Source organism: Pogoniulus pusillus, chromosome 6 (genome assembly GCF_015220805.1).
Source record: "Pogoniulus pusillus isolate bPogPus1 chromosome 6, bPogPus1.pri, whole genome shotgun sequence".
NCBI classification, from domain to species: domain Eukaryota; kingdom Metazoa; phylum Chordata; class Aves; order Piciformes; family Lybiidae; genus Pogoniulus; species Pogoniulus pusillus.
The window spans coordinates 17634434-17660239 of NC_087269.1; the positions used below are offsets into that span (position 1 = coordinate 17634434).

A 25806-nucleotide genomic window follows, 5' to 3' on the forward strand; every position below is an offset into this window, starting at 1 on the left:
AAAGCAATTGAGTTGGAGCACTCTTTAATACACATGAAATTTTAAAATAGAGGGAAGTAAATAAAAGAGTAATGTCTAGGAAGGAAGAAGTGACGCTAAAGAATTATAGAAGAAATCAACTTCAGTTCCTGGAAAAGAAACAGAGGTATAGAAGCAGCAGTGGTAATCATGTCTCATGTCTCCATTTTTCCTAACCGAGCAAGTGCTATGGATAGGGAAAAGGCAAAAGATGTGCTAAGGTGGACCTTTTGTCCAGAAAACTATATAGAGAAATAACAATTATTTCCTCTAATCTATACAGTGGGTGGCACAACTGGGCAAAAAGCTGCATTGCAGACTGAAGGACCAATAGTTTTTAGCCCCTAAAACAAAACTGCAGTAAAAAATTGATCTTTGTTCTGACCCATATGGCCAGAATATTCAGTGTCTGACAAACAACCTAAAGTGAATGCCTAGGGTATAACTTAAGGATAGGGGACACATATGTGGGCCTTTCTAATAATTTCAAGCTTTGAGAGCCAGATGTGGTTCCCATGTGTTAGTACCTTTCAATGCATTTATCTTCTCTCCTTATTAAAACATCAAAATTATTAACTAAGAATAATGTGTTACACAACCCCATGGTAATTTATATGATTCCAATACTATTTATATTTTCATAGATGATGCATATGCAATTGGAGCACACATAAAATCAGACACATTACAAGGTAGGAACTGAGAAGTCTTTAGGAGACAGCAGGGATTTTCAATTTATCAAGACCAGTGATCTAAAATAAATAGGATGATGTATTACATGTAGGAAAAATCAACTATTAACCCCAGAAATAAATAGTATGACAGTGTATCAGTTCCCCCAGAAAGTTTATTTGGATTACAGTAACTTGGATATGACTCGATATCCTACCTGCATGATTTTCCAACAGTTTTACAATGTGGTGAATAAACAGACTCTTGTGTGTTTTGCAAATAAGCTTTCATTTCTAGTCAATACAGATGAGACTTTGTAGCTGAAATGCTGTATCCAATTTTGAGGCAAGAACAATTTAGAACAATGGAAATGTAGTAGAAGTCTTTCAGATTTCTGATCAAATTAATGAAAAAACATGACTCCTCTAGAAAGGCTAGATGTGCAGAAAGGAGGTACTGTAGAGGATTCACAGAAGTAATTTCCCTTCTATCATTGGAGACCCATGACAATGAGTCTCCTTTCAAGAAAAAAAGAAAAAAAAGGCAGACTTCAAACAGGATATATAGTCATGAACTGAAGCCTCACCCTACACCTGGTCTCCCTTTATACCTGGTCTCCCTTCACACCTGGCACAGAGCTCTCTACCAGTATTCAGAGACATCTACTCAGTAGTAATTACTGTCTCTCTGACCAATCAAAATTTTAAGTATTTCATACTGAATTAATAGGTTCAAAAAGAGAGAGCAACCTGAAGTGCTTCAGAATATCCTATAAGAAACAAGCCTGGGACCTTATCATAGTGATATCCAGCTGGCTTCTTGACAGAAAAGCAATCAGGTTTAATTTCCTTGATCAACTCAAACAGGTGAATGAGTACACTCGTAGCACAAGTTCTATCAATGTAACAGGTGTGATCTGGTCAGTATTGCCTCACTCACCTAGACAGAAAGCCATACAGCCTTATTTAAGCATCCATGATTTCTGGACTCAATTTATGAGAAGCTCTAAGAAACATCTCTTTAATAATTTCATAAGAAATTATGAAGCAAACAGATTCCAAACAGCCACTGATAAGAAAAAACATGAACAGTGTGGGAAATAACATGACTTAGCATTAGACTTGGGAAGTCAGAAGGGTTTCCATCAGAATTTAAAGCATTGGCTATATTGTCTGTAATTTCTCTCATTGGTGTTGCAATAATTTTTCTGTTTCTCCAGCTCTAGGTTAATGCTAGCTAAGCACAAGTCTTGCCTTCCAACACCAACAGATTTTCTTTGCAGCAGACAGTCAGTCTGTAGACCTTAATTCAAAAATAGTTAAAAGTAAAGTTCTATCCCAGTTTCTGACATGAAGAACACCTGCTGCTCCAAATAAGGTACTCTGCTAAGATGAGGCATATAGGAAAGAGAGCAAGCCTATTCTCCTTAAACTTCATGAATAAGAGCACCCTCTAATCACTGGAGTCTTGAACATAAGGGAAATAGATTACATCTGTGATCTCTGTACTGTGTGCAACACAGCAGACCAATGTTTTCAGGAAATGTTTCAGTACAACTCCTGAGTACAAGAGGTTTGTAAATCTTTCAGAGGCACACCACAGTATTCCACATCAGGAGGAATGTAACTTCATACACATTTAATGGCATAAAGTAGCACTTAAATATCAAGCTGTAATTCTCCATGTAAATTTGCTCAGGATCTCAGTTTCTTAGCAAGAGGAATACCAGATACTGCAATGTTTAAATAAACAGTTTGGATACTCTTTATTCACTGATAAACTCCTAAATCCACGGGCTAGATGTGTAAGACTAATACAGTATCTAAAACTATTAAAAAACAACCTTATTTGGTTGCAACAGTCTAGGTGGAGCTGACTCATTCTGGTAAATCTTGGTTAGCATGCAGCATAATGGAGATCATGACCCTCCAGGGGAATTCACTGTTACACACACTGTGTGCTTACATTTGTCCAGAAAGAAATTCCTCCCTTGCTGAAAGTCATAAGGAAATTGTTCAGTGTTGCTGTTGGAAAAAAAATCTATCATTTTTGACAAGAAAAACTTGCTCCAGCCCTTGTTAGAAAGAAAGTCTACTTAAAAGTATTATAGGCAGCTCCACTTTTGACTGAGGAATTGGTCAGTAATGCTGCTGCTACAGCTTGAAATTATGGCATCACTGGCATATTATCTCAGGAAGTTTTTTGGCTCCTAATGAATACTGACCACAAGAAAGGAAGACTCCTTGGAAGAAGCTAGCTCACTCCCCAGAAGATACAGTTCTTCATGTGATTACATAGATCCACAGAAAGCATCTCCTGTTTGCAGTGGACACTGGAGTGGGTGATCTTGCTACTATATGAAGATATTATTTATATTTGCACTGAAAGTTCAAATTTCTCCCTTAGACATTTATGTAAACAGCTCCTCTCACTGATAAAAAGTACACAGTGGGTGAGTAGTTTGGCAACTTCATAAAATGCAAAATAAATCAGAACATATTTGTATTTGAAACAATGGCATAAATTCTAATTGACAGTGTCTATCAGAAGAAGTGCAGTACAGCAGAAGCAAAAACAAAAGCAGAAAGCTAACCTTGGTTGAAAAAATGCTAAAACCTTTCTTATACAGACACAACTTGAGTCACCTACACACTTGGAACCTATTTCATGAAGAGGGGAAAATATTGCTAGTGCAATGAATTTAAATCACTTAGCAAACATTAAATATGCAACACATCTGTTATGGAGGTTAGTACTATTTACTCACTGTGATACAGGTGCATGAACATAGACCCAGAGACTTAAAACACCGATTTACACGCAACAGAACACAAAAGTAAGGCAAAACCCTTTACTAGGTCATGTTGAAACAGAACAAGAATCCCTGCCTCCCAGAATTACCTAGCCCAAGAGGTCCACCTCTTTGGGAGTATTTCTGATGTTCAAGAAATAAATAAGCTGAACTATCTCCATCTGTCCTAACAGTTCATGGTTGTCAGGGGAACAATCTGAAAAACACAGCTTGACTTACTGTATCAGGTAACACAGCCCTTATCTGCCATAGAGAAGACAAAGCCTCAGGCTTTAATTCAGGATGAGGAGAGAGCGGGAAAAAAAAGGGAACAAGATTTTTCCCTGGTAGGCTAGCTAACCGTCTCCACAGATGGCCCCACAACTTTCATTTAATCTAGAACAATGAAATCTGAGGCAACTCCATGTTTCACCACTTCTGAGCACAAAAGAGCAGGTAGGTTAAAAAAATTACATCGGTTAAGCAATTAGGTTTCCAAGCATTCTGTTAATCACTTCCTTGTCATAAGCACATGCAGAGCATACACTGCACACCTATTACAGTAATGCCAGAGTAGCTCTACTGAGGTTATGATTCCTCTCTTCCTCAGATTTCATGTTGTGATGGTTGCTACGATTGTAGTTACCCAACAGCAAATACAGCTTTTGTATTTTATGGGTGGGAAAAGAGAACTTTTTTTTTTTAAGATAATGGATCCATTAGAGCCATGAGTAATCAGACTGGTTTTGTTCCTGCAAGGAGCTCCCATGCATTTGCTAAAACCACATGGAAATGTGAGTATTTCTTCACACTTCTGCTGTCGCCAAGCACAGGATTTTGCACACAGGTCAGCGTGAAGCTGACTCACTAATAGTATACTAAATGCAGCATTTTCACTTTAGTTCCCCTGAGCAAACAACAGGCTTATGCCAACTAAGGTTCTCATTCATACCCAAGGACCAAAGGTAAATGTGATCCTTTCTAAAGAAGATCACATGTCTATCCTAGTACTTCCATATACCGTCTCATTTTTGTACCTGCTCATGTCTGGCATTCCTCCTCTCCTTGACTGAAAACATAATACTTTCTTCAATAATGTTGCTTTCTATGTTTCTTTCCCTGTTTTCTTTCTCCCATTCTCATTCAAATGCACTTATTTTACCCTGAATGGACAGGACCCACTTCTAATATAATTTTCTACTCACACCAAAAGAGATACAGTTTGCATTCATAACACAATTTGCATTTCTATTGTATTACCATTTCCAACTGACCCCAGCCATCTTGTTAATGCCTTTCAAGTTTTCACACAGGTACAAGCAGACTTCTAACAATGGCTCTTCTTCAAATTCCAGCCTGTACTCAGAGCTGGCCACCACACTGCTTGCCAGCTGCCCAGAACTCTGGGTCTAGTTTGTCAGCTTGTATTAAATCCTAGATCTATGAGACTGGGACAACTGGAAGGTATTTGCTGTATTTCAAGATTTGATAATAATTTTTCAGAATCAGTCCATAGCAGAGCTGACATACATTGTGGCTAGATAGGTCAAACTTTGGTCATAAATATGAATAATCATCCTCAGTAGTTAGATTAAATTTGCTGAAACCTTTGCAATATGGGCACAAGAGTTTTTTTAATCCCAGTAAATTATGTTGAATAAAATGTGTTTCAAGGCACTTGCCAGTTACTTGTGTTACTAGCTGACAAAAAATTACAATTCTTTGCAAGATTTCTTATTGTCTCCAGTTCACAGCAGCCACTCAACAGTGAATCTGTCCACATTTCAGTCAGAAGAATCAGCAGGAACTTGTAGCAGTAGCTTGTACACCTGTTTAAGCCACCCTACAAACTCGCCGTTTGATGAGACAGCATAGTTCAGAAACACTTCCAGCTCAAGAAAAAAACATGCTAATTAAAAACAATGTAAATTGTACACTGGCAAAAACATGGGAAGCAGTCCAGGAAAGACTTCACTCTTGTCATTCTTCATCAGGAGATTGTCCCTTAGAAAGACTGAGTTTCTGGAATCCCCACTAATCTGGAATCCCCACTAAAGCCATTGCATAAGCAGTTGATGGCAGGGTCACACCTAGGGTACCATGGAAGCACCACCCAGTCACCTGGTCCCACTGGCACACCAGATTGGAATAACTCTCACCTAATCAGATGGTCTAGTTCCATACAGCCAAGAGTGTAACTGCACCCTGAAGCAGCTCTGCAGGCACACAGTCAAATGAATTCATCCAGACCTATCTAAAGTTATACAACTGTTTACCATACTTTATGAAAGCAGTTTATCTTCTTTTATGGGACATTATCTGCCCGGCTGTGATGTTTTATGTGCTTCGCTCCCAGTCCATTTCTAAACCACTGGGAATGAAGAGCTTAAGCGAAAAGGACCACATTCAGCAACAATTTAAGCAACTGCTTGCAGGAATCATCCAGAGGAAAAAAAATGTTATTTTCTAGGTATGTCTTAATTTACGAGGCTTCTTCATCAAGAACTTGTAACATAGGTGTGTAGGACTCAGGATCAATTTAGTAAATGGATCCCAAAAATTAAGGCAGTGACACTTCTCCTCCATCCTGGACAAGGACAGGTAGTAGAAGCAATGTACATGCCTGCTGTTTCAAAGTACCATCTCAAAACACAAGGCAATGGGCATTTTTTTTTTAACCTTAGAGTAGTGCAGGTTACCCCAGGCTGACAAGATGAGCTCTCAGAATGGTCTGACAGCCCTTCCCCCCCTTTTAAACTGCGCACACACCCCGAGTGGAGGGGGAGCGGCCTGCGCGGCCTCCAAGGGTCACCAGCACCCAGAGGCCTGTAGAGCAGCAGAGCCCTGAAGGAGGTAGCCAGGCCTGGGCTCCTCAGCATGCAGGTGCCAGCGCACTGACCCACACCCTATCCGAGGAGGTGTCAGGCAGCCCTGCGCAGCCCCAGCCCCTTGCTGCCTCAAAGCACGCCACGGCCTCACCTTTGTGTGAGCTGCAACATGTTTACCCTCCCACTTCCTTGTTCTACTTAGGCACAAGGACCATAAACCACCCAGGTGGCACAGTTGAGCCCTCACTGGCACGGAGAGGTGGAAGAGGAGAGGGATGGCGGCCAATCCTCTGCTCCATGTCAGAAGGGTACCCCGAGTGCCACCGTGGTGGTTGGGAGCGCAGCCCTTCCCTTAGGGCTGGTGCTGCCACCTGGAGTGGGTCTCTCATGCCTGCTGGCCACCCTCATGCTGGGGTCCAGGAACACACCAGGGGGCAACAGGTCCTACTTCCCCTTCTTCTCGGACTTCAGGGGCCACAATGTGACAGCCCTGCGTGTTGGTGAGTCGTCTGCCCTGGCCTCCATCTTTTTGCTGGCCTTGGTGGGAAATGTCTGGGGCATCTGCTTGCTGGTGCGGCGGCAGCAGCACCGCTTGAGCGCTGCCAACTGCCTCGTCCTCAACCTCTTCTGTGCCGACCTGCTGTTCATCACCTCCATCCCATTCATCGCCGTTGTGCGGTGGACGGAGTCCTGGGAGCTGGGCAACTTCGTCTGCCACATGCTCTTCTACGTGGTGAGCCTCAGCGGCGCCGTCGTCATCCTCTCTCTCTCGGCCGTCAGCCTGGAACGCGTCGTCAGCATCGCCCGACTGCGCCACGCTGCGTTCCGCCGCCGCAAGGCGCTGGCCGCCGCCCTCCTTTTCATCTGGGGGTTTGCCGCCCTCGCCACCCTCCCGCTCTGCTGCTTCTTCACCGTAGTGCGGCTGCCTGCTGCCGCCGGTGAGGTGAGAGAGAGCGCCGAGCAGAGCCTGCAGAGAGGAAGTGTGCACTAGGGGAGAGCAAGCGCGGGAGACGTCAGGATTCGAGATAGGGAGGTGGGCTGGGGACTAGACGGCGAGTGAGGCTCGTCCGCCTCTATCGCCGAGTGGACAGCGATGGGGAGCAAGCAGCGCTCCGTGTTCCGGGCACGGTCATGCCTGCAGAAACAACCGAAGCTCTCCGCGGCAGGGCCGCCCGGGAGACCCGCACCGGCGGCCGCCGTCCCCTCCCGCCCCACTATCCTGGCAGGCCCTGCCGTTAGGTGTGAAATGTGTATCGTGTGGCGTTTCTTTGTGTTCCCAGTGCGGCTCCAACTCTCAGCATACTTCTCCCTTAGCGGAGGGTCAGCTCCTGGGAGAGCTGCCCAGTGCCATGTGGCAATCTCTGCAGAAATGGCCACGCACAGATTTTACAGTCTAGTATTTGTAAATGCGTTTAGAAGCACATTCAGAATGATAAACAAACACATGATGAAGTTTCAACGTCTCCAAGTTTCCATTTTAAAACTTCCATTAGCATTTGCTGTTAAATTTATGGCAATAGTTAAATTGTGGACAATGCCTGTGTTTGTAATTATATGGGCTTTTAAAACCCTGTGGTAATGTGTTAGTTGACTGCTCTGTTTAAGTAGAAAGTTTCCACAGACTTGGTATAGTCTCCAGCCATTTTCTCCAGAGGCATAAAAGGAGAGAAGGACAAGTTTGTAGTAAAAATCGCAGTACTATGTTAATTTTCTTCCTTTCTTTGTAAACAGGACATTCATATTTGCACACTAGTTTGGCCCACCATTGCAGGAGAAATAGTTTGGGATGTGACCTTTGCTGTTGTTTTCTTTCTAATACCGGGATTAATCATTGTCTTCAGTTATTCCAAAATCTTACAGGTATGTTTTTCCTTTAAATTTTGTTGTAGAGTGAAGAGATGTAAATATAAATGGTAACTCAAAATATTGCAACTGAATACAAATAGACTTAAAGGGAATAGACATAATTTGCTCAGTAAATGGTAATTGTGACGTAAAATGAGCACGTCACTCTGTACATAATGTATCAGCTAAAAGCATTCCTGAGCAGCACATGACTGGAAGCCCAACACAAAGTTTACCTTCATATATATGTATGTATCGTTTCATATTCTCCATTTATGTGCTGTTTGTTTTTAAAGACTGTCAATCTTTCAAATGCTAAGAGTCAAGCACCTGTAATAACTGAAAACTAGATTTTGGTTTCCTTGAGCCTAAACTCAAGTCATAAGGGATTTGTAAGAAAGCAAAGAGAAGAAGGTCTAGAAAAAATCCATCCCCTTTTATATCTGCTAATTTTTGTTGTCTGTTTTTAGTACGCAGATATTGTTATACTTATTCCTCCACAATTTCAAACTTTGCGAACAAAACCCTGTAAGTTAAACACTGCTTTTACTTTTCTTTCTGAACGGATGTTATTTAACTCCAGAAATACAGGCCAAGACACCAGGCACCACAGAATTTTAATCTCTCTTCTAGCAACATATTACCTACCTAAATTCCTTATAAAACGTCTGGTTTCTTTTTCTTTCATCTCCCAAAACCAGAGTGAATAAGAAATTGAAATCTTCAAATTAGGCAATATCTAGTATTTAACAAGTGCCTCCAAAAGATTTCTGATTCCTGTATTAGGTAATTAAACTTCTTATACTATACTTAAGGAAAATTACAGGCTTTGGAAAGGAACTTTGAAAATTCAGATTATTGAGCAGGGAATCAACTGATGAAATGAAGAGCACCAAGGGGCTGTGGGTACATGCAGCAAACTGCATGAACCTAGGACCTAGAATCTGGGCTCTACATAGACTTGCCTATTGCATCAGGCTTAAACTCATTGTCAAAATCATCAGCTCTTAGTTCTGTACGCTCTATGAGCTCATTATAACTTTGAGGTAAAGGCATTAGGTAAACCTTTTGTAGTGAAGTAAAGCACTTGCCTTTTGTAAGTTCGTATTTGCTGTAGGCAAAGAATGTAGTTAGTGAAGACTCTGAGCCCTTTTAAAATAACTGCAAAGAACTGCAGGCCAAGGAATATCACAGTCCCTGGTCAGAGACCAGGAATGGAGTTTCTCTTCTCTTTGCAGACTCTAGATAACAACTAAGTCTAGAAAGCATCATGACACATAGGAATTAGAAGCCCAGGAAAGTGTTTGGAATTCTGGATTACAAAACAGCCTCATGCTGCTATACTCACATTTCTTTTCCAATTTGATAACACAAATGCTAAGATGTGTTACCATTTCTCCTGAACCCCAAAAGTTAATGGAGCCTACAGCAGAAACCTGTCTGTTAAAACTTGAGTTTTCTATCTCACATGGCTCTCCAGGAAGCAAGAAGAACTCAGCTGGAGAATGTCTTCATTCCTGAGTCATTCTTAATAGCAGAATGACTCTGACTTGATGAGAACAGTCCATGATGCCAGTGCACACACAGTGCAATGCTCAGTGTTGCTGAAAGCAGTTCAAAGCACTCACGTATTCAAATAACACGGATTAGAATCCTTGATCTGTAATGAAGGTATTTGTTTATGCACTGTTTCCCCTCAAATGAGGCAAGACTTAGATTATAGGCTGGAACTAGTAAAAGTGCTTGTGTTCTGGAAGTTATGTACTTGTATATATATCACTTCTAAGTTCCTGGTTCTAATAGCATGGTCCAGATGTCCACAGTAGATATCTAGATTCCTTATACTAGGCAGACTGAAAAGGAGCCCCAAACATATCACTGCCACTCCTATTCATTTGAGCACTTAATTAAGATGCAGCTGTGTCTCATTTACTGCAGTGCTAGATGTTCTTTAGGGTCCCTTCCAACACAAACCATTCTATGATTGTGTGATTCTTGCATTCTTAGTTGTAGGCTGTGTAGTTCTGTTGGGAAAGGTGAAGAGTACTTCCATGGGGCAGATACAGAGGTATCTGATGAGAACATTCTATAGCCGTTTTGAACAGTGGAGGCTGAGTAGAGTATGGAACTCGGGTTCCCCACGTTTGTATTAGAAGTGGGTATTAGTCCTTTGTATTCTTGCTAAGACAGGCTAGGTCTTCTTGGAGAGCAACTCTTGCATCAGATTGTTTGGAGGAGTTAGACTAATTTCTGGATTTCATATGGGTACAGCCGATCATCAGGCTAGAATAGTTTTACATGCTCAAAACATCAGAATTATCTGTCCCTTTTAAATGAGGGAAGCAGATGGTGAGACTGTCCTCAGATTCAGCAGCTGCTGAGAAGCCCATTTTTGGATCGTGAATTTTGATTTATGCACTTACATTCTGTTGAGATCTTTGGTATCTGTCTAGGTTCTTAATAAATGTCTATTCTAAGACATCTATCTCTCTGACAAAATCAGAAAGCTTGTCCTTTAGTTATTGACAAAGGAAAACGTTGCACAAAAAAGTGGTAGGAAGAATCTTCCACTTTTTGACTTTCCTCCTTAGACATCAAATAGGTCCAGGCATTTGAAAATCCTGTGCAGGGTGTAAAATGACATCTCAATTATTTAATATAAATGTTTCCTTGCTAAATATTTCAAATATTGTTTAGTTTGCATCAGACACATGAATGTAACAGACTTAACTGTGCTATGCTACCTTCAGTGCAGACAGGGATGTAAAGCATGAGATTTAGAATTTTCTTCAAGCCATTGGGAGTCAATATTCTGTCTAATGAGAGGTGATTCATACTTAGGAATTCTAGACTCCCAAACTACCCATAAACACATAGACTCATAGAATCAAGCAGGTTGGAAGAGATCATCCAGTCCAACCTAGCCCCCAGCCCTATCCAGTCAACCAGACCATGGCACCAAGTGCCTCATCCAGGCTCCAATATATCTCTTCATATTTTCATACTGACAAAAGGATCCATAAGATTTCAAGCTAATTCATAGAATTCTGAATAGTAACTGGAAAACTGAAAGTTTACACAAAAAAAACATAAAATCCAATCTGTATTTAAAACATACAATAAGTTACTGTAATAAATTCATGCTGCTTCTAATATCTACCTTATAACACCAGCCTGGGTGAAAGACAATTGGATTACATCCCTTCATGCACATCAGTGGAATTGTCAACCATGTTCCAGGTCACATTTGTGGAAAAAAACCCAATTATTTATTTAGATAGGTCCTGATATGAAGTTTATGGGATTTCATGAATAATTAAGGCTCTTTTTTTGTACAGAAAAGTACTTATGGCTGGTACAGAGCCATGAGGAGAGAAACCAGCTTATCTAATATTGAGGTGAGTTCTGAGCGAAGAGGAAAATAAGATAGCTAGTAAAGTGAGAATGTTTGAAATTGAATAATTAACAAAAAGTAAAAAATGGAATTTGGCAATGCCATTCTTGTAGTCAAAAGAGAAGCATCACATGCCAAGATTTACGCTTGCTAAAATGTATTGTAGGTTTCAACTAAAATTACTTTCTTCTATTTTACTGCAGATTACAAAAGCATCAAGACGGAGTTTAAATGCTGGTTTAGCCTACTCAGAAAATCATCAGATTCGTGTTTCCCAGCAAGACTACAAACTATTCCGAGCCCTCATTTTGTTGATGATTTCATTCTTTATCATGTGGAGCCCAATTATGATAACTATTATTTTAATTTTAGTCCAGAACTACAAACAAGATTTAAGTATTTTGCCATCTGTTTTCTTCTGGATAGTGTTATTCACTTTTGCCAACTCTGCTGTCAACCCGATTTTGTATAATGTTGCCCATTTCAGGCGTAAATGTGAGGAAATTCTTTTGTGTTGTACAGGGATCCCTTTAAGGCATGGTGCTGGGACAGAAACCACTGCAAGAAGAAGTAACCATGAACAACCACATTTATCTTTTGTCACTAAATAATTGTTTAAAGTCTAAGCTGTGCAGCACTGTGGGTGTCAGTGTCTACACTATATCAGGTTGAATAGGTCACTATGTGATAGTATTATATGCCAGAGAAGGAAAAAAAAAGCCCCTAAATCTGTATGTTTAATTCAGGTAAAATTCTCTTGACTTTACTGTTCTGCCTCAGTGAGACTGGGACAATTTAATCCAATGAATTGTATTCTTCATTTACACTGAAATAAATAGGATTAAGGCAGTGAATTTGGTGAATGTAAAATAGTGGAAATAAGTTCTTTCAAGATTAATTAATTTCTGTGAGGGTACATTTTCAGTTGGCATAAATGTCATTAATGAAAGTTAGAGGGAGTCTATATCAAGAAGGCAAGTGATCCATTTTTACTCTTTATTTTCTGCTGAGTAAGAGAGGTCAACCTTCTAGTGAAATGTGTATTCTCTGAAAGTATTTGCTCTTCCTTTTAATTTAAAAAGATACTTGATTATATGCCTCAACAGCTGACTACTTGAACGTTAGATTGAGCAAACAAAATTATAAACATGGATTATCATCAAGTGAGTGATGAATTTGGTTCCACCTCAAAAATATGGACTTAATGCCTGTCAGTTTATAAATAGTAAATAAATAATGGTTTATTTGTTGTGTGTAACATAGTTCTTATAAAAGGATTCAATTTTTTTTTTATGTCTTCAGTACTCTTATAATGAAGTTAATCAGTATATATAGGGTCAATGAAATTCCTTCTTCTTATCTAAATGCTACTGGGATCAGTTTCCAGTATTTCCTTAAAAAAAAAGTGACATTCTATTCGAAAATAAATTAAAATACATATATTTTTTGAACTTTTAAATTAAAACTCTTTTAGTCAGAAATTTAAACCTCAAAAAAAAGATTGAATTCATTATCATCTGTTGTCAGTTCAAAATAGTGCATTAAGATCATAGTTTACTAATAAAACCACCGCCTGTATATGCACAGATTTGCATACAAACAACTTGCACCCCCTGTCATCCAAGTTTATTAAAATATTTAATTGGTTTATTAACAAGGTGAGCTACAGAGGCCAGATAAATATACTCAAAATCTAAATGAAGGTTTTCAAGAGAACACCCAATCACTGCATTAACTTTACATCCATGATGCTGTTATGTGGTTTCTTTCCATAGTTTTGGGTCTCCTTAAGAGCAAAATCCTGAAACAAACAAAACCCAAAATTTTAATTGCCAACTACAGTAGAAAAAAACTAAAATACACAAACTTTCACAGAATTTTAAATACATATGTATCTAATAGCTTTTCAATGCACTTGAGTCTAGCAGTCTCTTACGTGTAATAATGATGACAATGCCTGGCAGTTTTATCATTCCAAAGAATTTTCATCTCCAAACAGTGCAGGAATTCATCCAATCTGTCCTATGTGTTTTAATAATTTTTGTACATCTGTTAGCTTTGGGTTTTTCTTAGGAACTTACTTTGAATACACTGTTAATTTTAAAAGTTAATGAAAATTCTTTGGGAAAAAGTATTTAGCTTCAGGAATTACACACAGTGAGGAACAGATACAAGCCTATTCTTGCAGCATCTACTGATGTCAATCAGAGTTTTATCACAAAACCAGTGGAATGCATGTCAGCACAAGCAGTTAAGTTGGCTTTTTTTTCACTACTTCTCTACCTCTTAATAGCAGAATTAAAAAGTAAGTAGCAAGGCTTCAAATCCACACACAAAAAGTTGAATCACGAAGAAGAATAAATCAGTATGGTCCCTTTTGGTTTTGTTTATACTTCCTTGCAAAAGACAGCACTATATTTATGGCTGTGTGAGCTTCATACAGTGCAGAATTAATACAAACACAAATCCCACCATGATGAAACAGACCAGAACTTGCACTAGCCCAATATCCTGATTTTGGAATGGCATGGTACTTCCTCTGGGTTTGACAGTTGTGCAAACAACAACCAGAACACACCTCTCAAAGAGCACAACAGCTGTATATATACATTTTATCTTAGTTAAAAATAGTTATATTTTTTTAAAAAATCCCTGTTCTCATCATTTTGGTTTCTCATCTTCAGAAATTTTCATCTGAAGAGCAGTGAATGCAGAATTCAAAACAAAAAAGTGACATCAATTGATACGACGTTGTTTCTTTCATCCTACCCTTTATGCATTCAGACATATAATTCACAAAAGATAATTTAATTTGCATTTGTGGTGTCTCCTTGACTGCCTCAAATACCCACTCTTCTATGTTGTCTCTGAATTCTTTTTCAAGACAAAATTTTTATTTTCGTTGTGGTGAGGCACTTTTCCTGGTCACCGTTCAGTATTCTAAACACACCCCCATCTCTAGTAGGTCTTTCGGGTACCCTGTTATCAGCATACCCACATTACAGCGTGGCAATATATATTATTCTCTGTTTATAGATCAGATGAACAGGTAATGGAGCCACAAGAGCTGACTGAGCTCATCTGTTCTGACTTTATTTGTAACACACAGAAGTTCCTTCAGTCAATCTCGGTTTATTCTAACGTGTCCTTTAGAAAAGCCTTTAATCTTGATTTACAGATTTCAGTGATGAAGAACATACAACAACAGCTCATGGTAAACTGTTCCAAAGGTTAATGACCTTTGGAGTTAAACAAGTGGCTATTTATTTCTGCTCTGAATGTGTCCAGTTTAAAGTTCCATCCATTTTAATTTGCTATTCCTGTTTTTAAGTCCTTTATCATCAAATTCCCTTTGCTTGTGTGGACAAGCACAGACTTGCACAGGTCAGCCTGTAACCTCTTCATGATGAGAAAATATCAAGGTCTTTGAAGCACTCACTAGAGGACACGTTTTACAAACTCTTGATCATTTTATCTTCTCTTGGTTGAAACTCCTAATTCATCCTTGATACCCTTTCCAGTTACCACTATCATCAAACATGACATAGCAAGGAGACTTATGCCAAGCACAACAGTCTCATATTAGTCTGTAAATTAATCTTTTGCACTCTTGGTTTATGCACCCAAGACTGACTTCAAATATTTGCCACAGCATTACTTTGTGAGTTCACATTCAGCTGATTCACCAGTCAAATCTGCAATTTTCCAGACTGGGGGAGATGGGGGTAGGTGCAGCAGAGGCAGGAGTGGGATAGGTATGCTACTATTTTATTTTCCTAAATATTCTGATCTTTTGTCTTCATTACATTTTCTTCCATGTAATTGATTAAAGTAGCATAAATTACTTTTTAACCTTTGCTGATATACTTGAATACAAGTGAGCTTATGTGTATCCTTCCCCATGTTACAAGCTCAATCTGACTACATGATGCAAGATAGAGTCATATTTTCAGTATGAGGAATATGTCTTTCTCCCACAGCCCTTTGTGAAATGTTAGCACAAGGACCTGTGAGAAAGGGTCTGCAATAAAGTATTCTAAGGTATGATTTTCCATAAAAGCCTTATATGAAGAATTTTTCAAATCATTTTTTTTTTAAAGTGTGTTCTATTCCTTTCAAAAACTATTTTATTGAGAAAGGCAACAAGTTCTAGGTAGAGAGACAGTTTCTTTTTTACAGCAACTGTGAAGTTTATCCTGACTATGTTTACTCATACTACATTGATTTAATTGTTTTACAACTTCCTCTAATTATTGTTCCAGTTAAGATGATATGCCACATAAAAAGATGTACACCTTAGCTCTCCTTCAGATAAGGGCAGTAAAAGGTGGAAATAACTTATAACAAGCTTCAGTTTTCTAAAGACAGTATTACAGCTACTGAGTGAAATACTTAATGGATTTGCTATTGAATGAGCAAGAAACTTTCAGGGCTTTAGCCTTTAAATCTGAAATTAAATTATTTAGAAAACAAAATGTTCTTACCGTTATGAAGAATAACTCTGTATTTTCTGTCCAAGCAGAGGTCTATCTGCCTTTGCCTGACAATTTTCTGTGCCTCTGGTGGCAATCCCTTGGGGTCCCGGGAGAACACAAAAGAATAGCTATCAGCACAAGTGCCATCTTCATTTAGTTGACGGCAGGAGTAATGAAGAGCATAAGTATCATAATCTGTGTCCACCACCCAGTGATCATCATCTGGAAGAAACCATAGCAAAGAAGCAAGGGAGTTAGAAACACAAGTAAAATCTAGTAGATCTCAAGAAACTGAAGCCATAACTCTGTGAAGAAAATAAAAGGATGAAGATTGGTATAAATGGTAACACATTACCTCGAAGTTTATTTCTGTGCCCGGTATTTACTTCTGTGTTTTGGGGGAAATTTTGTTTTAAAAAAGAAAACAAGCATATTTATCAGGGACAGTGGTGGAGAGAAGAGGAAACTGTTGGCATCACTTCTCCTTTAACATGAGCACAGAACAAGAGCAGCACGAATATAGTACTAATAAATGCCTTGCAAATCCATGCCTGCACAGCATTATAAAATGTGGCAACAAATACACAAAAGAACTGTGTATTATTATAGATACCATAAAATACCATGAAAGGGCTTTTTTATTTGTTTAAACCAGAAAAAGGGAACAGTCTGGTAAAAAATTGTTTTAAAAAAATAGAGAAGGTGAATCTGCTCTTGGGCATGCCAGTCAGGCTCCAGATTACTCAAAGTTGTAACTATTTTCCTACCAGGGATATTACTTACACTTATTTTAAAGGAAAAACATTATCATGGTGTTTTCATGTGTATTAGAAATGTATTTGCTACAAGCTCTATCAGAAACCCTCTTCTCCAAGCACAGTTACAATTAATCTGATAAATACCTGGTCACACAGACACTCTGTGCTAACAGAAGTGAACCCATGTAAACCCAGTAAAAAATATCATCTGCGCCTGTCCTCTGTCTTCCTCCTGGACCAAAACATCCTCCCTTGAACTACACATGGGCTTGTGAAGACATTTTATGTTCCCACCACCATCTCTCCTATGGGTGAGGGCCAGAGTTTTTAGAAAGGTAGAGTCTGGGGACAGCAATCTGAAACATCCGTGAAAACATGATTCAGCAGCCTGCTGTGAGGAGATCAGCAACAATTCAAGTGCAGTTGGTATCCAAGGTGTTCTTTGTAACTGGCTTTGGACAGAACCAATCTTCACTCACTTCCAAATTCTGCCTGCTTCTTTTGGAAACAATCCGTGGATATGTCCTTGAGCTGCAAGTGTCTGAATCTCTACTTGACTCAGTAAACTAATTTTGCATGAGGCATCACAGAAAAATACAAATATATATGTGCTGGATCATATCTCCACATTTACAGACATGAGACTAGGCAAAATAACAGTTGCAGAATCCCTTTACCTGCTTGGCCTAGTCTGACATTAGGCTTTTCAGAGAGAACAGAAGCATCTGGTAACTGAGTTCTGAACTAAAACACAGCTTAAAATGCTTCATCTGCCTTTCATTTCTTTTCAGACAGTGACTTTCATTTATATTTTTGGGTAACAAACAAGATAAGATACACAAAGACCAAATCTCCACTTGTTTAAAGAAAGCCAAGCAGCTGCCCACATTAAAAGCAGTGATCACCATGTTCACATTAAGGCTTTGCTGTATGATAGTTATGCCGTTTAGGTGTATTTAAGAAATCCATCACTTTTTCCTTCCCCAGTATGGACATATAAGTAGGCTCCCAAGTAGTTCTGCACCTTTTATCGCTAAGTACTCACTTCCTTTCTGAAGAAAAGAGGCAACACCCCAGTATTTCATCTTGAACTTGGCAGGATCTTCCGTGTCAGTGAAAGAGCCAATCATGTCAGCACAGACATCCCAGTTACTGTAGCCAGAGAGAAAGGAGACATCACAATTCAGATCTAACAGCATGGGTTCAGTATGATTGTATGACTAGCACAGGGACAGAAGGTAGGATCAAAACACTAGGAAGTGAAGCACAAGCTTAGTGAAATGAGCAAAAGGAGGATTGCAAACAGCTTACTTGAAGAGTCTGACTCTGCCCTTTGCAGTGGCAGTCATTTGTCCATTCTCATCCACAGTGAACTGGGCTACCACATTATCCTGCAGAAACAGCCCCTCAGGATCCTTTTTTGCCATGGCATACCAGGTGCCACTGTACTGCAAGGAAATAAGAAACGCTGCAGTTAGACCTAGAAGTATGAAAAACGTTGCAAACAACATATTACAAATTAGGGGAGGTGACAGATGGGAGGGCATGCACAGCTTTGACATCATGCCTCAAATTTGTACATAAGAAGAAAATCTATTCCAACAACATAACCCACCAATATATCCTAGTACAGCTGGGGGTTGTGTGTGTAGGCATTTTTTGTTACCTTACTTGGATCTTCACATTTCCATTATTGAGAATTCAAAACATAGTGGGAAGAGGATAACAACTGGCAAATCATTGCAGATTTATGTATAAATGTTTCTGCTTGCAGTGAAATAACTCTGGAAACACCAGAGTATTACTTTTTCATAGAAGCAACAAAGTCACTGTACTCTGTTTAGACTTTACAGTTTGATAGCAGTCTCCTAAATCTCAGTTTGTGCAGTACTCCTTCATCAGATGCATCGCGATGCAGCATCTGTGGAGGTGTGAACGGCATCACACACTTCTGGTGTTTGTCTTTGAGTGAAAACGCGAGCAGACAGGCTTTCTAGCTTGGGAAAAGGAGGCAGGCACGACATCACAGACTCAGAAGAGAAGGATTTACCCTGTTTTTGTCGAAGTTTTCCTTGACTTTGAAGCTGCTTACTCGGCAGTCCCTCTCTGCTCTGCTGCTGCCCAGCAAGGCTAGCGCCAGCAGCAGCAGCCAGGGCACAGCTCGCTCGGAGTGGGCCATCTTGTTCCTGCAGCAACAGCAAACAGAGAGAGAACAGCATCAGAAACAAGCTCTGTCACTCGAGTGAGGAAGGGAAGAAGCTGTCCTGAGAGGTTCCCAGAGCATTATGCAGCTTTTCCTGATGCATGCGCCGGCAAGGCACCTGGCTTTCCCCAGCCCACCACAGGAGGATCCTTACAGACAGTGCCAGTCCCTGACGCCTCTTCAGTGCACAAGTGTTGATGGCAGTGTCGGACTGCCCAGATGGTGAATGCTTTATGTAGTCTCGGGGCTTTCGCAACCCCCTGAAGTACAAAGATAGCATTGGAGGGGAGGCAGGGAGGCGGGTTGATGGATGCTGCAGGCTGGGCCCCTTCATAACAACCTCTTGCGTAACACCCATGAGCTCAGGTGGTCTTTGACCCTGACCTGCAACCAAGCAGGTGCTATGAGCAAATGCTTCTCTTTGGTTTTCCTAACCCAAAGGCAGAACTCCTATCTGGGGAAAGGGGTGTGCATAGGTGTTGGGAGGAACAAAGAAGAAAGGCACCCCTTCTTTGCACTGAGGAGAGTGAGCGGCCTCCACCTCTTTACACATTGCAGTTCAAAGTTCTTCTTACCCAATGTGCTCAACCCAGTTACAAGGTGCAGACTTGTTTCCTCTACCTCCTCCCCAAATTCCTTTCCTCTCTTCCACTGATAAACAGTGGCAAACACCGTACATGCAAGCTTCTACTAATGTTTCTGAAAGCTTGGTCATGCAAAAACCTCTCCAGATCCTTGTGACTAGCTCCTTTTATTTCCCAAAGGCTGTCTTGTGTGCTAAACCACCTCACTATTGGCTCCCAGGGACAGGAACTGGGGTCTGCAAATCTTCAGGAAAGCAAAAGAGCACTTTTGTGTGTACTGCAAAGGTGATGGGACATACGCATGGTCTGCAAATACCCAAGTGCATGTAGGCACCACATCTGGCCCTTTTGAAAAAGAGCTTCCAGGATTTCTATTCTGTTTTTTGGCAAACTGTTTCCAGTTATATAAACCATTATTTTCTCCTGTCTGGGCAAGTTTTGCTGCCTCTCCGTCAATATTTGTTCTATAGTTTCAACATCTTTAGGAAGCGTTAGAGAAAACCTGTTAATTATTTTCTAGACATGTAACCAGAGCAGGATAGAAATGATTGTTTCCAAGAGAGCTAATTAACCTACCTTTTTTTCACCTCCCATTTTTGAAAGAATAAAGCTAGAAGCCTTTCAGTTGAAAGATCTGTGTTAGTTACTTTAAGAATTTTTAAATATCATCTAAATATGGCTATATCAATGTAGTATAAAAGAAGTAATAGAGAGTTAAAGCAATTTATTCAGCATGCCCCTTTGCAGAAGTTTACTTGAGCCTTCTGTTCCCTTAATTTATATATTATATATAATAAATAGGTGCAGTCTATTTGGTTTATCTCACTTCTCTGCCTTGTGTAAGATTTTTGTGCATAGAGAGCATGTTGTTGTTCACTTTCTCAAACATCAAATACCCAGGGGTGCTCCAAGACTCCTCTGAAGCCTTTGATTGCCTGGATAACATCAGGCACTACAAATTCCATTCTTGTTAATACTAAGCTTCTAATTGGAATGTATTTTACACAGATGCATATTAACTGTCTTGAAACTTTCAACAGTAGTCATTCAATAAGCCCAACATTTTCATTTTTAAATGGATTTTTTAAAGGTTTGCTAATTCCCACAGAGGCTGGAGAGAAAGCAATCTCTGTCCCTCCAATGGCTTTTAGAACCTTGCTCCAGCCTCTGGCAATGGTGATGCCAGTTATTTTTATATATATATATATATTCATTTTTGCAAAGCTTCTACAAAAGACTCATTGATCTTAGAATCATAGAATCAGCCAGGTTGGAAGATACCTCCAAGATCATCCAGTCCAGCCTATCACCCAGCCCTATCCAGTCATCTAGACCATGGCACTAAGTGCCTCATCCAGTCTTTTCTTGAACACCTCCAGGGACAGTGACTCCACCACCTCCCTGGGCAGCCCATTCCAGTGGCATTCATCATATTTAGAAGGTCATTATCAATATAGATTTTCTTTATTCAGTGTCTCACATGGCTAAGAAGAGGGATTATAGCTTCATTTACAATCTTTAAATCTGTTGCCTTCCTTAATACCAAAGAAAACAATTACTTCTTTATTCTCTGCCAATTCATGAAGTATTATTTCTCCTAAGTTTGTCCTCTTCAAAAATCTGTATACTGTTTTATATTCCAAGAGATGTTCTTTCTATTCAAATCTATTCTTAGGAAATTTTCTCAGTAACATAATTATCCACAACAATTCTGACAGTGCTTCTGAAAGGAATGTAAAGTCACTCATCCAAATTAATCAAAACCTGGTAAGATTTGATCACCCCTGCAAATCTATGTCAGTAATCCTATTGCACTTAACTGCATGTTGTCCTCAGCAGTTTTACAGACAGAAGACCAATCCACTGATCTTTGGCAACTTGTATCTGGTGGAGGTGCCTGGCAGAGTCTTAGCAGTTATTATTACTAATTCATTCAGCTCCTGAAGCCTGAGATCTCAATAAACCCTGGGAAGTGGCTGAGAAAACTCTTATTTTGATTTGTTATCGTTCTGGATTTGTGAGAGCACAGCTACAGTGAAAGCACACAAGTATTTCTCCTATTTCAAGAAGTGCAGAAGAGGAGCTGGGCAAATTGGTACAATTTGAATGTTACATAGCAGAAGTTTGGCTCTACGCCTTTTCTGGTTTAGCTATACTCTCAACTGCCTGCCTGAGACGTAGCTTATGTTAATGAAATTCTCTCATAGATAACAGCTAAAGCAATTACTTGGTTCAATAGGACAAGCTTTTTACACAAGAAGGCTCCTCTCTTGTCAGGTTGTGAGTGTATTGGAAAAAGGATGGCAGGGTGCTGGTGGACTAGCACCATTATGTAATTTCAAGGCTGATTTTTTCTCAATCCTAGCAGATGTAGCCATGCAACTATGTAAACTCATAAACAGTGTAAACTTTGCCTCAGTTACTAATCACTTGGATTGACTTGTGCTGTAGGTTCAGTTGAGAAACGATGCCAGCAAGTCATCCTCATCCAGATCTTTTGAATCTGCATATAGCACTGGCATATAATACTTCTTATGCAAACAGAAAGGAAAAGAGTTTGGATTTCGAATTGATTCTGAGAGCAATGTACACAGATCATGTCAATGGTGTCAGATGATTGTAAGTTTCTGGGAAAGCTCAGAGAAATAATTGTAAAACAATTATTAAAACATTAATAACACATGAAAACATGCAGATAACTTCTAATGCAAAACTTGTGCCAAGTTCAGCACCAAGCTTGATAAATATCATAGATGAACTTCCCATTCCAGTGTTTGAAGCTTGAATATTATGGAAAGCTTTTGAAATGTCAGTATGTGGTTTTGGAACCACATTTAATTGAAGAGGGAAAAATCTTCTGTGTTGAAATTTTGCCAAAAGGCAAAGAAAGGGGCTAACTTCTGGCAGTGATTCTGAGATTGAAATATTTTGTACATTAATAGTCTGTAAACTGTCTGCATTGTTTTCCATTAAGTAGAGCAACAGAAAATGCATAGAAAAGATTTGCAAAAGGAAGTGACTGAAAAAAAAGCTTTCATCATGGAAGCTATTTCAGTTTCAGTTATGCATTTATAATAAAAAGGAAGAAATGAGAGTCAAATTACTATTTAAAACATTTACAACACTGGAACAAAGAGCTTTAAGTATTAAAAGAACTGTAATTTTATTTGTGGTTGCAAGAATAAGTCTCACTCTTAGGAGAAAGCCAGCTCAAAGACTTGGCAGTGGGAAATGGAGCATCCATTTCCAGCCAGACTGCACATAGCTTGAAAGACTTTTTGCTTGTTTATTTATAGACTGTCATTCACAAACATGGCCATCTACTAAACCCTTAAGAGGCAGATTTTGAAGGGGAGTGAATGACTGCTGTGTGCACAGAGCAATGGATCCACTGCCCTGTGGAACCAGACTCCTACTAACAAGTGACAACAAATGGCATGAGCTGAGCCAAGGAGCTCCGTGTACTTTGTAAGGGACAACTATTTACACTGTCACCATCACAACAGTTCCCCATGGTGGCAGTTTGAGTACAGAGGTTAAGGACAGAATGGAATTGAAAAGATTGGCCTTTGCACCATGCCAGACTGTGTGTTACCTTTTCTTTGTAATTTAATGACATGACATTCTTCCTAAGGAGTAAATTTACACTGAACTCTTTATAAGCAGTATTTAAATAAACCTGATTTAAAATACTACCTTTATCCTCTATAGCAAACCTTTCTGAGGATTGCATTTGTGAGGGGTCAGCTGGAATACCTGACCCCAACTGACCAACGGATATTGCATACTATATGATGTCATGCTTAGCATACAAAGCTGAGGGAAGAAGTAAGAGGGGCATATTTGGGGTGATGATGTTTTGTCTTCCCAAGAAACCACTGTGCATGACAAAACCCTGCTTTCTGGGAGGTTGCTGAACATCTGCCCACTGATGGGAAGTGGTGATTAAATTCCTTGCTTTACTTTGCTTGCATGTATGGCTTTTAGTTTACCTTTCAGAGTGTCTTTTTCTCATCCTACAGGTCTCCTCACTTTTACCTTTCTGATTCCCTTCCCCATCCCATTGAGGAGTTAGTAGGCAAGTGGCCATGTGGTGCTTAGCTGCTGACTGGAGTGAACCCACAACTACTTTTTTCATGAACCCCTAGAGCTTATCATCAGTAGTTTAAAGAGACCGTGAAAATTTGCAACCATATGCAAAAAACCTAGCTCACCTAATAGATTGAATGTTTACATTTTAAAGATTACTTTTGCAAGAAAAGGGACAAAGTTATTTAAAAATAAATATGAAAGTTGTTGCTTTAAAGGTCCCTAAAACATAGTAGATCAGTGACATCAAAACATTTCAGTACCTGTTGCAAATACCTACAGAATATGTTATCACAACCTAATAGTTCAGAAAACCTGAAAACAACAGGTTTTCTGAATATGGTGCTCTTAAAATTGTAAATATGAAGCTCTGATGCTCAGCCAGTGGCCACAAAATTATCCACATCAGAAGCCATGCAATTAAAATAAATATATTTGATCTGTTTCTTCAGAAAATACATTTCCATTTCCGCAGAAAATCTCAACTGAATTAACAACATTCGCTGATATCAGGGTGGAAAAGAGACACTGAGATACAAACACGGAGCTGAACTGAGAAACCTTGTAAATACCTTTGACATTTATGTGCTGCTTGAACCTATTTAAATAACCACGTCTGTCAGTTATCCCTCTTAGGAGTTTACATGTATCACAAGGGCTTAGGAATGGTCTGATACTAAGAACTACTCCATAAATAGTTTGATTTATCTATTAACTACAAACGTCAAAGGCAAATAACATAATGTATTGAAAACACACATTACACATATTTCTGATCTTCTCTGAAATGAAAGCCATTCAAAAAATATAGCAACCTGCTTGTCAGTTTTAAATCAAACTACTTCAGCATACAAAAGAATCAAAGCCAAATATGTACAGGTTTTGTCATTAAAAGTGCTGTGAAAATGACTATGCAAGGTTAGTTTCCAGTGTTAAACTTCCATGCATGTAAAGGATTCTACTTTAAAATGTATTTTCATAATAGGTGATCTTAATAACAATTGTGAGAAAGATGACAGCAAAATCATGTTTGAAAGTGCCAACAATGTGAAACAGTTTGTTCACATAGTTTCTTGTGATACATTTCAATACAATTGTGAATTAACATTGCTAAATACAAAATGGTCAATAGCATGGCAGATAAGGAGACTAAAGGAGATGGAATAGCAGATGTCTTATTCCATGACAGAAACCTTAAAGTTCTTCACAATACTAGGCCTAATTTATAACATTCATTAAAATACTAATATAAGGGGAAAAAAAAAACCAAACAAACCAACAAAACACAAATACACTATATTTTCTTAACTCTAAAGTGCAGACAATTCACACAGTCCCACTCTTGAACATCTTATTTTTTAAGGAGCAGAATTAAAAGCATTGAGCTGGAAATTAGAAGATGTCAGGTGAAGAGAAATAATATAACTCTGTGTGTAAATACATATAAAATTATTTTCAAATTTATGTTGCTTTTATGTCTCACTCAGATCATTACATTGTTCAAAGACTGAGGTATATGTTGTGCATTTCTTCTGCTGCTTTCTTGTGAAATGTACATGCATACAAGGGTGAGAATATCTTGCTGCACTGCAGTTGCACAGCCCTACCACAAAGTTAGTGTCACCAGTTCATATCAGTAGTGAAGATGCTGCAACCTAACACATCCACCAATGAGGGTCCTAAGCTGTCCTAAGGCTGCTAGGATTAAGTAACCCAGAGAGAGAAAAGGAACCATGGCAGAATGTGTCCATACTGTGCTGATTTTCACAGGCATTTAAAAATCTTTATGGCAACTGCAGTCTGTCAAAAAATTAGTGTCTTAATCAATGTTTCATATAATAGTCAGAGGGCAAACCAATGCATTGAGTTGGCTGCCATTGCACACCAATCACTGACTCGTTCCTTGTGCACGAGAGGATCATGCATGAGAGGTCAGTTGCCCATGTTGATTCTTTTAGATCTGTTGATAAAAATGGATGTTGACAGACCGTGGCCTCTGGCAGACATAGTTGTGCTTTGACAATTACTCTTTCAAAACCAAGAATTGCAAAGGGTCTATTTTTCTTACACTTAGAATCTCTTTTTGCTTCTGATCAGTGTGGATGTCACAAATCAAAACAAGACTACTTGTATGCGGCCCTCCTACTGT

The 25806-nt window shown here is 39.3% G+C and overlaps 2 protein-coding genes across 5 annotated transcripts in view; one reads left to right on the plus strand and one right to left on the minus strand.

The window, feature by feature from the left end:
* The first annotated feature begins 6282 nt into the window (after positions 1-6282).
* FFAR4 (free fatty acid receptor 4) lies at positions 6283-12806 on the plus strand. 2 transcript variants are annotated; one of them, XM_064144706.1, is made up of 4 exons: positions 6283-7252; positions 8041-8169; positions 11493-11552; positions 11752-12806. In XM_064144706.1, the coding sequence occupies exons 1-4, from the start codon at positions 6716-6718 to the stop codon at positions 12157-12159; spliced, it is 1134 nt and encodes a 377-aa protein (XP_064000776.1). In that variant the 5' UTR covers positions 6283-6715; the 3' UTR covers positions 12160-12806. The 2 variants fall into 2 exon arrangements, with proteins under 2 accessions (XP_064000776.1, XP_064000777.1); XM_064144707.1 differs by lacking the exon at positions 11493-11552 and having other exon boundaries at positions 6284-7252.
* A 361-nt stretch (positions 12807-13167) lies between these two features.
* RBP4 (retinol binding protein 4) overlaps positions 13168-25806 on the minus strand; it is a 30331-nt gene continuing 17692 nt past the window's right edge. For 2 of the 3 annotated variants that reach the window (XM_064144711.1, XM_064144710.1), the window contains exons 3-7: positions 18832-18967; positions 18093-18229; positions 17827-17933; positions 16033-16245; positions 13168-13349 (exon numbers count right to left, since the gene is read on the minus strand). In XM_064144711.1, coding sequence (XP_064000781.1) covers positions 13336-13349; positions 16033-16245; positions 17827-17933; positions 18093-18229; positions 18832-18967 — 607 coding nt within the window. In that variant the 3' untranslated portion in view covers positions 13168-13335. Of the gene's footprint in view, positions 13350-16032; positions 16246-17826; positions 17934-18092; positions 18230-18831; positions 18968-19138; positions 19202-25806 lie in introns of those variants that run through there. The other variant, XM_064144712.1, reaches the window with a different exon arrangement.